General features: G+C 43.3%; 1 protein-coding gene across 2 annotated transcripts in view; it reads left to right on the plus strand.

Moving 5' to 3' along the window:
- The window catches only part of rnf24 (ring finger protein 24), a 153,582-nt gene that overhangs the window by 110,272 nt on the left and 28,686 nt on the right, over positions 1–14,624 (plus strand). For both annotated transcript variants that reach the window (XM_060841426.1, XM_060841335.1), the window contains exons 3-4: positions 2,486–2,528; positions 10,126–10,167. In XM_060841426.1, coding sequence (XP_060697409.1) covers positions 2,486–2,528; positions 10,126–10,167 — 85 coding nt within the window. The remainder of the gene's footprint in view (positions 1–2,485; positions 2,529–10,125; positions 10,168–14,624) is intronic.

The following is a 14,624-nucleotide window of genomic DNA, read 5'->3' on the forward strand; positions in this document are numbered from 1 at the left end:
AATATACAGGCCATACGGAAGAACAACAATGTACTTTCAAGCCGTCCTGGTCTCAGGTCTGCCTAGGATGTGTGAGGGTAAAATCACAGCCCAGCAATAATGGAAGACAGACATCCACACATGAAATCCATCACTCTACTCCATGTTGGGCAAACTCAGCTCAGCCTGTGGAAATAGAAATGAACATGAAGTAGAAGGTGGTAGCTGATGGAAGTAAGGGACAACGGTAGCTGCTTCTGATTGTTACCCTAGGGTGAAATGTGCTTTGGATAAGGACAGTATCAGAATTGATCATGGTGCTTCCTCCCACACACCACCCTGCGACTAAAATAGGCTGCTTATCCTGTATCAAAAAAACTGCACTAATGAAAGTTATAATTGTGTTCTTTGACCTGACAGAACATTACAGCGCAGTACAGGCCCTTCAGCCCACAATGTTGCACCAACCTGCAAAATTAATCTGATGCCTACCTAATGTACAACGATCCATTATTGTCCATGTTTATGCTCAACGCCCATTTAAATGCCCTTAACGTCACTGAGTCTACTACTGTTGCAGGCAGGCCATTCCACACCACTACTACTCTCTGAGTAAAGAAAGTACCCCTGATATCTGTCCTAAATCTATCACCCTTCAATTTCAAGCTATGTTCCCTTGTGTTAGCCTTCACCATCCAAGGAAAAAGGCTCTCCCTGTCCACCCTATCTAATCCTCTGATTATCTTATACGTCTTGATTAAGTCACCTCTCAACCTTCTTCTCTCCAATGAAAACAGCCTCAGTTCCCTCAGCCTTTCCTTGTAAGACCTCCCTTCCATATCAGGCAACATCCTAGTAAATCTCCTCTGAACCTTTTCCAAAGCTTCCACATCCTTCCTATAATGTAGTGACCAGAACTGCATGCAGTACTCTGGGTGCAGCCTTACCAGTGTCTTGTACAGATGAAGCATGATCTCATGGCTCTGAAACTCAATCCCCTACCAATAAACGCTAACACACCATATGCCTTCTTAACAACCTTATCAACCTGGTTGGCAACTTTCAGGGATTTATGCACCTGGACACCAAGACCTCTCTGTTCATCTACACTGCCAAGAATTTTACCATTAGCCCAGTACTCTGCATTCTGAAGTGAACTACCTTACACTCTTCTGCATTAAACTCCATTTGCCAATTCTCAGCCCAGCTCTGTGTCTTATCTATGTCCCTCTGTCACCCACAACTTCGGCAGTATCCACAACTCTGCCTACCTTAGTGTCATCTGCAAATTTACAAACCCATCCTTCTACGCCCACATCCAGATCATTTATAAAAAGGACAAACAGCAGTGGCCCCAAAACAGATCCTTGTGGCACATCACTGGTAACTGAGCTCCAATGGTGATATTTTGCATTTTGAATAATTAAGAGTAGAGAAGAATTGTAATTTCTTATTGTTCAGCAGGGATGAGTTCAATCTGTGAAGGCTGTTAAACATCATTGCTGAATTCAATGGAGTTGTGCATAAGGGAACTAAGAAGAGACTGTCCATAGCCAGTTATAAGCTTATCTGAATCCTCTCAATCGTGAGATTCACTTCTAGCTGCTATACTGCCCTGTGTTAGTAATAAAATTAGAATTCCTACAGTGTGGAAACAGGCCCTTCGGCCCAACAAGTCCACACCGACCCCTGAAGAGTAACCCACCCAGACCCATTCCCCTACCTTATACTTACCCCTGGGTGGAGGTGGATACTGCAGATGCTGGAGATTAGAGTCAAGATTAGAGTGATGCTGGAAAAGCGCAGTAGGTCAGGCAACATCCAAGTAGCAGGAAAATCGACGTTTCGGCCAAAAGCCCTTTCTTTTGCCCGAAATGTCGGTTCTCCTGCTCCTGACCCGCTGTGCTTTTCCAGCACCACTCTAATCTTATATTTACCCAACTAATGTACCTAGCCTACACATCCCTGAACACAATGGGCAATTTAACATGGCAAATTCACCTGACCTGTACATCTTTGGATTGTGGGAGGAAACAGGAGCACCCCGAGGAAACCCATGCAGACTCAGGGAGAACGTGTAAACTCCCCACAGACAGTTGCCCGAGGCTGGAATCGAACCCTGTTCCCTGATGCTGTGAGGAAGCAGTGCTAACCCCTAAGCCACTGTGCCACCCTCATAGAGGTTTGGTGGTGTGGAAGTTTGAGCAAACATTTGTATGCACAGCCTTGCTGACATCCTAGACACGCTGACAACACATCGGGTTCTCATCTCCCTTTCTGAGTTTCAGCAACAGGACATTTATTCATTGTCTTTCTGACACCAGGTTACAGCACAAATGATCCACTATGATCAATGGGCATTGCCTCTCACTAGTTGTCTATGTGGACTTCTGCAACAAATGACATTGCGGGATGAACTATTCAATTACAAGAGAAACAACTTGTCAGCTGTAGGACTGACCAACTTCTCTCTCTCTCTCTCTCTCTCTGGTTCCTGTCTGTGCAGGTTACGACATCAAGCACACAAGGAGCTTTATGCGTATAAACAGGTAAGACCATTTCTCCCCTCAATGGAACAGACAGGTGATGGTGTCCTGAATCTGCTGACATCCACTCAATAAAATGGCAGCTCCTTCCTTTGTGTGAGTTATGTGCTCACCAAGTTAAGGCAGGTGAACCCTGAGTGATGGAACCCTTCAAAATCTGCACGGTCAGCATCAAACACTTTGAGTTCACTTGGAGTGCGTTGAGGAAAAGCTGTGAACTATATCTCACTAACCTGTGACAATTTCCCTCATCACGTAGCTGAGTCTAATTCCAAACAGATGTCAAACTGGGAACAATATTGTGCCATGATCCCATCCCCTGTCAGAATTTGGAAATAAATGCATCCAGACTCATTTGATGAAGATAATTTGCAAGTTGTTAAAAAACACCTTGTAATCTGAACTGTCAAAATTCTATTTTCAGTGTTGAAAAAACAAAAAAAAACCTATCAGGTGGCACTGCTGCCTCACAACACCAGAGACCTGGGTTCAGTTCCTACCTCGGGCGACTGTCTGGGTGGAGTTTCCACATTCTTCCTGTGTCTTTCCTCCGGGTGCTCCGGTTTCCTCCGGGTCAGGTGAATTGGCCATGCTAAATTGCCCATAGTGTGAGATGCATTAGTCAGGGGTAAATATAGGGGAATGGGTCTGGGTGGGTTACTCTTCAGAGGGTCAGTGAGGACTTGGTGGACCAAGTGGCCTGTTTCCATACTGTAGGGAATCTAACCTATTCAGACAACCAGTTGCCTCAAGACATTCTTTCAATAAGTAACTCACTCGTGATGTCACTGTGCAAAGCTGTACATGATATTCCTGACTTGTGTTCACAAACTTTGTTTTTCTCCATCAACCACAGTCAACATGTGGAAAGACTCCAGTTCCACCCCCTCACATAATTTCATCATTGACATCGATGTTCTGTAGTCGTTGTGAAACACATTGGACCTCTCCCAATAAAGAATGGCATGTTGGCCTGATTTTTTTGATCCTGAAGTAGGCATTTCAAGGCAGGGAATTTCCAGATTTGCCAACACCACACCCCCCCCCCCCCCCCCTCCCCTCGCTAGAGATGCCCCCAAGTAGCATGATATCCACTCAGGAGGGAATGGGTGTGGAATGGAGTTGGGCCCACTCCCCTGGTAAATCGTCATACGTAGGCAGATTAAAAAAGGCCATCTTAATTCTCTGGGATTTTTTTCCCAGTTGGATATTGTGAGGCTCGAGGCCCTCTAGCCCTCACCAGAGGGCACATAAAAGATCTGCTACAGCAGCACCGAGGTCCTCAGAAAGCCGTCTAAATATAAATTAATGAAAATTAATATTTTGAAGAATTGTCCACCAATTGTTGTTTTAATAATTGGTAGAAAACATATGAGGTAATATTCTCCAGCGTGTTCTCACCTTGTCCCTCCCATTGGACTCTTAAATCCTCCATGCCAACTCATTCTCTAATCACCCATACCCCCATCATGGACTCTTTACCCTCTATGCAAACTCAGTTCAGGTCATTCTGTTATAACCCGCATTTCATAAACACAATTGACGAATTAAGGATGCTGTTTCTAAACTGCGAACTTTTAAAATGTGTGTTGACTAATGCGATTACTTTGCCAATGCTTTCAGCAATGTTTCTAAAATGCGACTTTTCTACATAAGGTTATACAAGAATGTTATAGGAGCACTGACTGCACCCACCATGGGCATACCTCAGGGGCTGTGTTTATATTAAATAACGCCAAGTTCGGGGACATTTCTTTTAGTTTGATATTGAGACAGAACTTCTACACTGGCCACTGACCAGCGAAGTATGCTGACTAACAGCCCTGTCATCCAATTAGGAGGTCTGGTCCACCGTAAGGACAAAGGCTCATTAGCAAGAATGGGAGGTGATCTCATTGCAACACATCGGGTTCTTAAAGACTTGGCAGGGTAAATGCTGAGAGAGTGTTTCGCCTCATGGGAGAGTCTAGAACGAGAGGGCATAGTCTCAGAATAAAGAGGCATCAGTTTACTGAAATGTGGGGGAATTGCTTCTCAGAGGGTTGTGGCTCTTTATAAGTCATTGTCAGTAGAGGTGTGGGGGCAGATTCATTCTGCATATTTAAGTTTAGGATAGATAGGTTCTTGATCTGTACAAGGTTACGGGGGGAGTAAACGTGAGGAATGTAGAATAAGTCATGATCTTATTGAATGGCAGAGCAGTGCTGAGAGGCAATACGGCCTATTCCTGTTCCTATTCCTTATGGTCTTATCTTCAGAGGGGCATCAAGCATCCAAGGACAGTCTTCCTGCTGTGGTAGGAGGACCTGACTGACCAGTACCCAGATTTGGTGAGGTTTTATGGGGTACAACAGACTGCCCTTGATCCTAACGTTCCCCTTATTTAGGTCTAGATTAGTGAGCAAATTCAACAAATTCCCTCCTTTTGGAATTAGAATTATTGCAGTGTGGAATCAGGCCCTTCGGCCCAAAAATCCACACCAACCTTCCGAAGAATATCCCACCCAGACTCATTACCCTACCCTATTATTCTACATTTCTCCTGGCTAATGCGCCTAACCTACACATCCCTGAACACTATGGGCAATTTAACTTGGCCAATTCACCTAACCTGACTGTGGGAGGAAAGCAGCACACCTGGAGGAAACCCACGCAAACACAGGGAGAACTTGCAAACTCCCACAGACAGTCGCCCAAGGCTGGAATCGAATCCGGGTTCCTGGCACTGAGAGGTAGCTGTGCTAACCACTGCCTGTTGACATTCGAAACAGAAATAGGGAATGTGCCCCTAAATTGAAGCGTGTTATTTGGGAGAATAACTGTGATTTCATTCTGCATGTACTATTCCTGATTTAGGAGTAAATACTAGTTATACAAGTATAGTGTGTTCCGTTCACAAGAACTGAAGTACTGCTTTGTGCACAGAACTCACAAACAATAGTTACCTCATGGCTCTGAGGGTGATCTATTAGTAATTTACAGTGTGGCTTTTTTCTGTTGTGTTCAAAAGCTGTGTATTACTGATGGGTGCTAACCCAATGACTAATTTGTTCCTGAGGCAGAAATGTTACTGTAGCATTTCCATAAAGAGATAATATCTTTAAGATTGATTGCACATTTCAAATTCCTGTAACACTAGAGTTCTATTCATTCATCGCCTGATACCTGGAATCTATCCACACAGAAATGAAATCATTACCATAGAGAAGGAGACTATTCAGCCCTTGTGCTTGCTCACTGTAGTCAATTCAGTCAATTTTATTCCCCTGCTCTTACCTGACCATGCAAGTTTATTTCCCACAACTGTCCAGCCTTGCTTTTGAAATTATGTATCACTTATCTCCTCCACTTTCATAGACAGTGAGTCCAGGGTCATCATCAACCAAAAGATAATGTTCCTGCCCAAAATCTGTGTCTCCTAGTCATTCCTCTGAGAGTCAATGGGAACAGCTTTTCCTTGTCTCTCTACCAAATCTCCCTCAGTAAAATACTGTGGATGCCGGAATCCGAAATGACGTCAGAAAATGAGGATAGGAAATATTTGACAGGTCTGACAGTAGCTGTGGATGAAAGACAGGGTTAACATTCCAGCTCAGTGGGAAAAATTGGAGATAAAGAGTTAATGTGAAAAGAACAAATGGGAATTTCAGTGATAACATGGCAGGTGGGAGAAATTAAATGCCAGAGAGTTAGTCATGTAAGGTCCACCTTGCTTGCATGTTAACCCTTCTGCCTTTGGTTATCATAGTGTTTCACTGAATCTCAGTGTGAGCTCAAAGAATAGCATCTCATCTTTTGATTAAGTGCTTTACGGGCTTCTGCGCTGAGTTTAACAATGTCACTCTATTATGTCTATCCCATTTTGCTTCTTTCCCTTTGCACGTTTCTGGATTTCTCTTGTTTTTTGCTTTCAGGCGTGAGCACACCTGCATTAGGCACATCTTCCTTTTATTTGTCGTTTGTCATGACCCACAAAGCCAAGATTAGAGGGCGTAGGTTTAAGGTGCAAGGGGACAGATTTAAAAGACCTGAAAGGCAACCTTTGCATGCAGAAGGTGGTGCGTGTTTGGAGCGAGCTGCCAGAGGAAGTGGTAGAGGCGAGTACAATTGCAACATTTTAAAGATATTTGGGCAGATACATGTTTAGGAAAGGTTTAGAGGGATATGGGTCAAGTTCAGGTAAATGAGACTACTTCAGTTTAGGAAACCTGGTCAGCATGGTGAGTTTAGATTAGATTAGACTTACAGTGTGGAAACAGGCCCTTCGGCCCAACAAATCCACACTGACCCGCCGAAGCGAAACCTACCCATACCCCTACATTTACCCCTTACCTAACACTGCGGGCAATTTAGCATGGCCAATTCACCTGACCCACACATCTTTGGACTGTGGGAGGAAACCCACGCTGACACGGGGAGAACGTGCAAACTCCACACAGACAGTTGCCTGAGTCGGGAATTGAACCAGGGTCTCAGGCGCTGTGAGGCAGCAGTGCTAACCACTGTGCCACCGTGCCGCCCTTCAGTTGGACCGAAGGGTCTGTTACCGTGCTGTATGACTCTATGACTATGACTTTAAAATGTTCTGAAGTTCCTACATGGTGCCCTAATTGCAAGCAGCAGGGCTCAGTTGCCTTTTAGATCTAAAAAAAGCTGTTAGGCCTTTTAGTTAGAACCTAGTTTAGACTATCGATTTTAATTAATGTCTCAAAACTTCAGCTGTTTTCACATCGTGCATTAACAAAAGCTTCCTGGATTTATTTTTGCAAAAGTTTCAGTCGTCAAATTCCACCCCTACTGACAATAATTACCAGTTATAACCAGCCACCTAATTAGCAAACTGTGCAACAGCCATGAACAGACAGCTTGTTTACTACAGGCTAACTGTGAAAAAAACAGATTATGGTTAAAGTTAAATGTTAATTGCAAAATTTACCCATTTTTACAAAGTGGTCAACTTTTGAAACCCTTAAAACTTCCTTATTTGTTAAATTCTTCAGAATCAATCATACTCTACAGTACTTGACCAACAGAATTGGCTGTTCAATTCATCCTTTATTTTTGATCGATTTTTAATTTAGCAGCTGAGCCCTCCTAATATTCATTAAGTATTTTACAAATTTGGTCTGAGAAAGCCAAATGGTGTTGATAACACATTGCACATGAACATAAGCAATAGGAGCAGGAATAACTTATTTGGCTCATCCTGCCTGCCACACCATTCTGTCAGGAAGGGCAAAAGTGAGGACTGCAGATGCAGGAAATCAGAGTCGAGATTATAGTGGTGTTGGAAAAGCACGGCAGGTCAGGCAGCATCTGAGGAGCAAAAAGCCTTTCATCAGGAATGAAGGCAGGGAGCCTCACCATTCTATCAGACCATCACTCATGCTTCGGGTCTCAACTCCCCTTTTATGCCAGTTCCTGATAGCCCTCAACTCCTGATATTTAAACATACATTGACCTCTTCTTTGAACATTTCAGTGATCTAGCCTCCGGGATCAGAGAGGGGCAGAGACGCTCATACCCCTCTGAAAGGAGAGATTCCTTTGCAGCTCAACTTCAAATGAGTGTTCCTTTATTCTATAACTATTTCCATGGTTCAAGATGCCACCGCTAAAGGAAACATCTTCTCAACATTTTACCCTGTCCAGCCCCCTCAAAATCCACACTTTCTTCTGAAACTGTAGAGAATAAAAGCCTAATATTTTTAGCAGTTCTTGTTAAGACAGCACCTTCATCCTAGGAATCACTCTCCTGTATCTCTTTGAGCTTGTCTCCAGCGCCAGTGTCTCCTTTCTTAAAAATAGGGACTGAAACTGTACGCAGTACTCCAGGCTTAGCCTCAGCAATACCCTGCACAGTTATAACAGAATTCCCTCGCAATAAAGACCAGAACTTTCTTTGCCTTATTAATTATTTAAAGTGATTAAGTCAGACAGTATAGAAACAGGCCCTTCAGCCAACATGTCTGTGCTAACCAACAAACACCAATCTACATTTACCTGCTACGGCCATAGCTTACTACATCCTGGCATTTTAAGTATTCATCCAGATCCTTCTTAAATATTGGAGGAGTATCTGCCTTGACCATCCTCTCAGGCAGAAAGTTCCATATTTCTGTCACCCTCTAGGTGAACATTTTTTTCTCAGATTTCCTCTAAACCACTTTCCCCTCACCTTAAACATGTGCCTTCTGGTCTTAGACATGTCTGCCATGAGGAAAAAAGATGCTCGTAATTTATTTTGTCTGTACCTCTCATTATTCTGTAAACCGCAATCAGATTTCTTTCCACTCTTCCATCCCTCACCATCCTCTACTCCAGTGAAAACAAACCCTGCCTATCCAGTGTCTGCTCATGACTGGGACTTTCCATCCCAGACAACATCCTGGTCAATTCCTCTGCAGCGTCTCCAGTGCAATCACGTCCTTCTGATAGCCTGGTGACCAGAACTGTACACAGTATTCTATCTGTGGCCTAATCAATGTTTTATAAAGTTGTAATAAGACTTCCTTGCTCCTATATTCTACCCTAGGCCTCTTGAAGGCAAACATTGGGGCGGCACGGTGGCACAGTGGTTAGCACTGCTGCCTCACAGCGCCTGAGACCCGGGTTCAATTCCCGACTCAGGCGACTGACTGTGTGGAGTTTGCACGTTCTCCCCGTGTCTGCGTGGGTTTCCTCCGGGTGCTCCGGTTTCCTCCCACAGTCCAAAGATGTGCGGGTCAGGTGAATTGGCCATGCTAAATTGTCCGTAGCGTTAGGTAAAAGGGTAATATGTAGGGGTATGGGTGGGTTGCGCTTCGGCGGGTCGGTGTGGACTTGTTGGGCCGAAGGGCCTGTTTCCACACTGTAAGTAATCTAATCTAATCTAATCTCATGTGCCATCGCCACCAACTTGTCTGTCTTTGGTGTCACTTCAAAGATCTATGGATTGTGCTTCAACGTCCCTTTGATTTTCAGTACTCTTTAGGGATCTGCCATTCATTGTGCATCTCCTTCCATCTCCTTCCCTTATTAGACCTCACTTAATGATTACCACTTTGAGCCTGAAGCCTACAGTGAAAACCTTACCCTTCAAGTTGACATGATATGGGTTTAAACGTTCTGGACGACAGGATCAATTTAGAGAATATGTTTCCACTTGTGAGGAAATTCAAATCGGGGCCCATGAATCCTGCGAAGCCAATAGTCAGACCAATAGGAGAAATGTATTTCGTCAGAGAGTGGCTGTAATGTGGGATATGTTACCCTGGAGGTGGTTGGGTCAAAAACTAAGATGGTTTCAAAGTGAAGCTAACAAAATTCAACAGAGAGAAAAAGAATTTGCGAAAAGTCAGAGATATCAGCCAAAAAGAGAAGAATGGTGTGTAGCATCAACAGCAGCACTGACTGGTTGGATCTTAGTTTGTGCTGCACATTTTATGCAACATAATTCATTAATGGTCAGATATAACCATCAAGGTTTTAATTTGTTATTATCAGCAATTTCCACGTATTACAGTAGAATATTTGTGAGTTGGTTGATTAGTGCCGATGTGACAGTTAATTGTAGGTCATTTATATCAGTCTGACACATTGCGATTCTCTCTATCTTACAGGTCATACTGAAAGAGAAAGTAAAAGAACTTAATTTGCATGAGGTAAGGAAAATGTTTTGTGTATTTTTTAATGAGGATTTAGTTGCCCTAATAATTTTGTTTCCTTCAAGCTTCTTGAAAATCATTAGCACTCGGCAGTGCAACAATGTAGATAGCTCAGCCTTAGACTTTACCTCGGCCTTTCATCTCTTCGCTCCTGAATGTTGTGTGGACTTATTAGGGACTATGTTACATTTATGAACCTTGCAAGTGGAAGTATTTGTTGTACATCTCATTTCTAGTATCATTCTTGTAAGTCTTTATTGCACATTTTTCCATGCATTCCTTTGCATAAGATAGAATCCAGAACTATGCACGGTACTCCATATGCGATCTCACCAGTTACCTGTATAAGTTTAATATCAACTCTCAGCTTTCCAGCTCTGTTCCATAGTTTGCATATCAGAGTTTACACTTGACTGACAGAAAGCTGTTCTGCTAGTTTTGTTAGTGTAAATATAGTGTAACTAATTTTCATTGTATATCGAACACCACTTTCTAAGTTCTTCATTGTAACACAGGTTAGATAATTATTGGCCAAGAAACATGAGTTAGTAGGGGTGGCGAGACAGAAAAAAGTCTAACCAAGTTAAAATCTTAGAGGTTAACAGTATGGAACCAGGTTTTTTGGCCCAACTTGCCCATGTCTCCTCAGTTTTCAAAATATAAACTAGTCCCATTTGCCAGTGTTTGGTTGCTATCTCAAGGAAAAAGTGAGGACTGCAGCTGCTGGAGATCAGAGTTGAAAAGTGTGGTGTTGGAAAAGCTCAGCAGGTTAGGCAACATCCGAGGAGCAGGAGAGTCGATATTCCTGATGAAGGACTTACGCCCGGAATGTCGATTTTCCTGCTCCTCGAATGCTGCCTGACCTGCTATGCTTTTCCAGCACCACACTCTCGTCTTTGGTCCATATCCTTCCGTACTTATCCTATTCATGTACCTGTCTAAACGTTTCTGAAATGTCAAAAAATTGCCTCTCTGGACCCTTTTGTATCTCTCCCCTCTCACCTTAAACCTATGCCCTCTAGATTTAGACTTCCCTACCATGGGGAAAAGCTGTCACCTTATCTATGCCTCTCATGATTTTATAGACCTCTATAGACCTCAGCCTCCTCCACCCCAGTGAGAAAACTCCCAGCCTATCCAACCTCTCCTTATAACTCAAGCCTTCCATTCCAGATAGCATTAAGTAAGTCCTGATCTCACTCTTTCCAGTTTCGTAATATCCTTTCTATATTAGGGTGACCAGAACTGCGTGCTGTACTCTCACTAACATTTTGTACAGCTTCAAAAAGGCATCCCAACTCCGATACTCCATGCTCTGACCAATAAAAGCAAGCATGCTGAAAACCTTCTACACCACCCTGTCTACTTTGTTAGCCTATTTTCAAGGAGCTATGAAATTGTACGTCTTTGTTCGATAACACTCCCCAGGGACCTACGTAGACTGTGTAAGTCCTGCCCTGGTTTGCCTTACCAAATTGCATTTATCTAAGTTAAACTTCATCTGCCATTCCTCAACCCTGTGGCCCAGTTGATCAAGATCTGGTTGCATTTCCAGATCACCTTCTTGTTGTCCTAGTCTAGAGAAGTCGATAGTGATATCTCCCAGTAAACATGTTGCGAAGGATTTTATAATTTAGAATTGGTAGAATTTGTTCTGAACAACTTGGACAGCTTTACCCACTTTGGCCCTTCAAAGTTCTATTTGTGCAGCAAGTATGGTGCAACTGATTAAAAAAAAAGGTGTAATGTTCCAAAACAGAATTTAATTACCATAAATGTATCTGCTCTCAAATGTTGGTAACAGCACAAGCTCCTGAAATTTTATTGTGCTGATGATTGTGCTGCCATTCCAATGATACAGGTAATCTATAGCTTGCTCTGTCTTTGCACTGTCAAGTGTTGTCCCACCTGCCTCGGATGATAAAATCGTTAGACACTAGCCTCATTGGTGAGAGGTGTATATAAAGACATGCCTTACTTTCCGTCTCTTGGGTTGCTGAATGATGCCAGGTATGTTACACTTATGCCTTAAAAGCCCCAAAGACCGGCAGTTTGTATCAAATAGGCAGTGCCTTCAAGTGTAAAAGCAGACTCTACCTGACTGAAACTACCAGAATACTGAGAGGCCTGGATAGTGGACATGGAGAAGATGTTCCCGCTAGTCGGAGAGGCTCAGATCCGAGGACACAGCCTCAGAGTGAAGGGATGACCTTTAGAATGGAGCTGAAGAGCAATTACTTCAGCGAGAGGGTGGTGAATCTGTGGAAGTCGTTGCCACAGAGAGATGTAGAGGCCAAGTCATTGACTTTTTAAGACAGAGATAGATAGATTCTTGGTTAGTAAGGGGCTGAAGGTTTATGGGGAGAAGGCAGAAGAATCGGCGTGAAAAACATATCAGCCATAATTGAATGATAGAGCAGACTCAATGGGCTGAATGGCCAAATTCTGCTCCTACATCAATGGTTATGATCTACCCAATCAGCTTTTGTTTGCAAAACTCTCAACACCATGTCTAACATTAGATGTGATTCAGCATTTGGACAGTTTTAGTTCATAAGCAAAGCAGTCAACTTGCATATTCTTGATGTCATCGTTGGAGTGGTACTTTATCTATTAATCTCCAATGACACCTTTAACTTTCTAGTATTTCCATTGTAAACTCTGTTGTAAAAGGCATCAATGCCTCCCTTGCAGGATGGTTCTCGAAAGCTTTTTAACATGGCTTCCCCAAAGGGCATAATCATTAAGGCATCATAAGTAAACATTTATCGTTAAATAATGGAACCTACAGTGATCCACTGGGATGAGTATTTGCTACTAAACTGAGTCTATAATTGATCCACATGCTGAGGGCAGTTAAGAAAGAAAGTTATCTCTTTGCTGATGGGATGGATCTCCTGCTTTGAAACCCCATGTAGAATGCATTGGCAGCTGAGTGCAGGTTGCTATGAATAATACTAGGAGAAAGTGAGGACTGCAGATGCTGGAGATCAGAGCTGAAAATGTGTTGCTGGAAAAGCGCAGCAGGTTAGGCAGCATCCAAGGCGCAGGAGATTCCTGAAGAAGGGCTTATGCCCGAAACATCGATTCTTCTGCTCCTTGGATGCTGCCTGACTTGCTGCGCTTTTCCAGCAACACATTTTTCAGCCACGAATAATACTACAGACAGAAGCTTAACGTTAACATCAACGTTAAGAAGACAAATCTCTTGAGAAAAGTTTGGTGCTGATATTGTGAACCCATCTTTGATCTTCGACTCCACAGACTCAGCTTCTTAGCTAGAGTTAGGTAAAAATACTGGAAAAATGTGGCAGAAGTTTAGGAAACTTTTCTAAACCTTTGGAAAACTCAAGGACACTCATCATCTGTAGAAATCTTTCAGTGACCTAAATTTGTCCAGCGATGAAACACTAACTTTAAACTGAAGAGAGAGAGAAAAAAACTGTCTCTTACTCCTGGATTCTGCCTAGGTCAAAACAATTGACTGAATGGGTGCTGGCAGGTGGGACTAGATTGGGATATCTGGTCGGCATGGATGAGTTGGACCGAAGGGTCTGTTTCCATGCTGCACATCTCTATGACCTAAGATGAAAGCTTCCTTCTGTCGATGGTCCATGCTGAAAGCTCTGGCTGTAGCCTCTCCAGGAAATAACAAAGCAAAAGTGCAAAGAGTTTTGTGAGGTTACTCTGACACTGCACAAATTGTTCTTGGAGCACAAGCTGCTACAATTAAAACTCAGTGTTTTGTACGAGTTTTCAAAGCCCTCCAGCAGCAACAATTCAGCTGTCACGCCTTCCTGTCGAACTCTCACCCAGAACTCTGAAGCTTTGTGCTCAGATATTTAAATCAAAGCTCAGCTTTGTGTGCCAACCCAGGATTGTTGGAGCAGGCACCTGCCATAGTGAAATGTAACCTGACTCACTCCTGAGCGATACCCATCAGCGCCAGGATCCAGTCTCTCAGGTGTGCACGCTGCTCTTTATGCCAGCTGATCTGCAAAACAGGATGCCTACAAGTACCTAAAATTTGGAACAACATACAGTAAAAAAACACAATTGACCAACTCTCTCTGCACCTCAGAGGAAACATAAAGGAGATAGCTCTATATCAGAGAATACAGTATCATTAGAGTGCCATTTTTAGGCACTTGTATAGTATATGGATACAACTGACTGTCTCAAAATAACTTGAAACCTATTGATATACTTATGGCATCCCTACTGTATGGAAACAAGCCCTTCAGCCCAACAAGTCCACACCGACCCTCCGAAGAGTAACCCAACCAGACCCATTCCCCTACCATATTATACTAGATTTACCGCCTGACTAATGCACCTAACCTACACATCCCTGGGCACTATGGGCAATTTAGCATCGCCAATTCACCTACCCTGCACATCTTTGGACTGTGGGAGGAAACCGGAGCACCCGGAGGAAATCCATGCAGACACGG

This window comes from Hemiscyllium ocellatum, chromosome 1 (assembly GCF_020745735.1).
Source record: "Hemiscyllium ocellatum isolate sHemOce1 chromosome 1, sHemOce1.pat.X.cur, whole genome shotgun sequence".
Classification (NCBI taxonomy): domain Eukaryota; kingdom Metazoa; phylum Chordata; class Chondrichthyes; order Orectolobiformes; family Hemiscylliidae; genus Hemiscyllium; species Hemiscyllium ocellatum.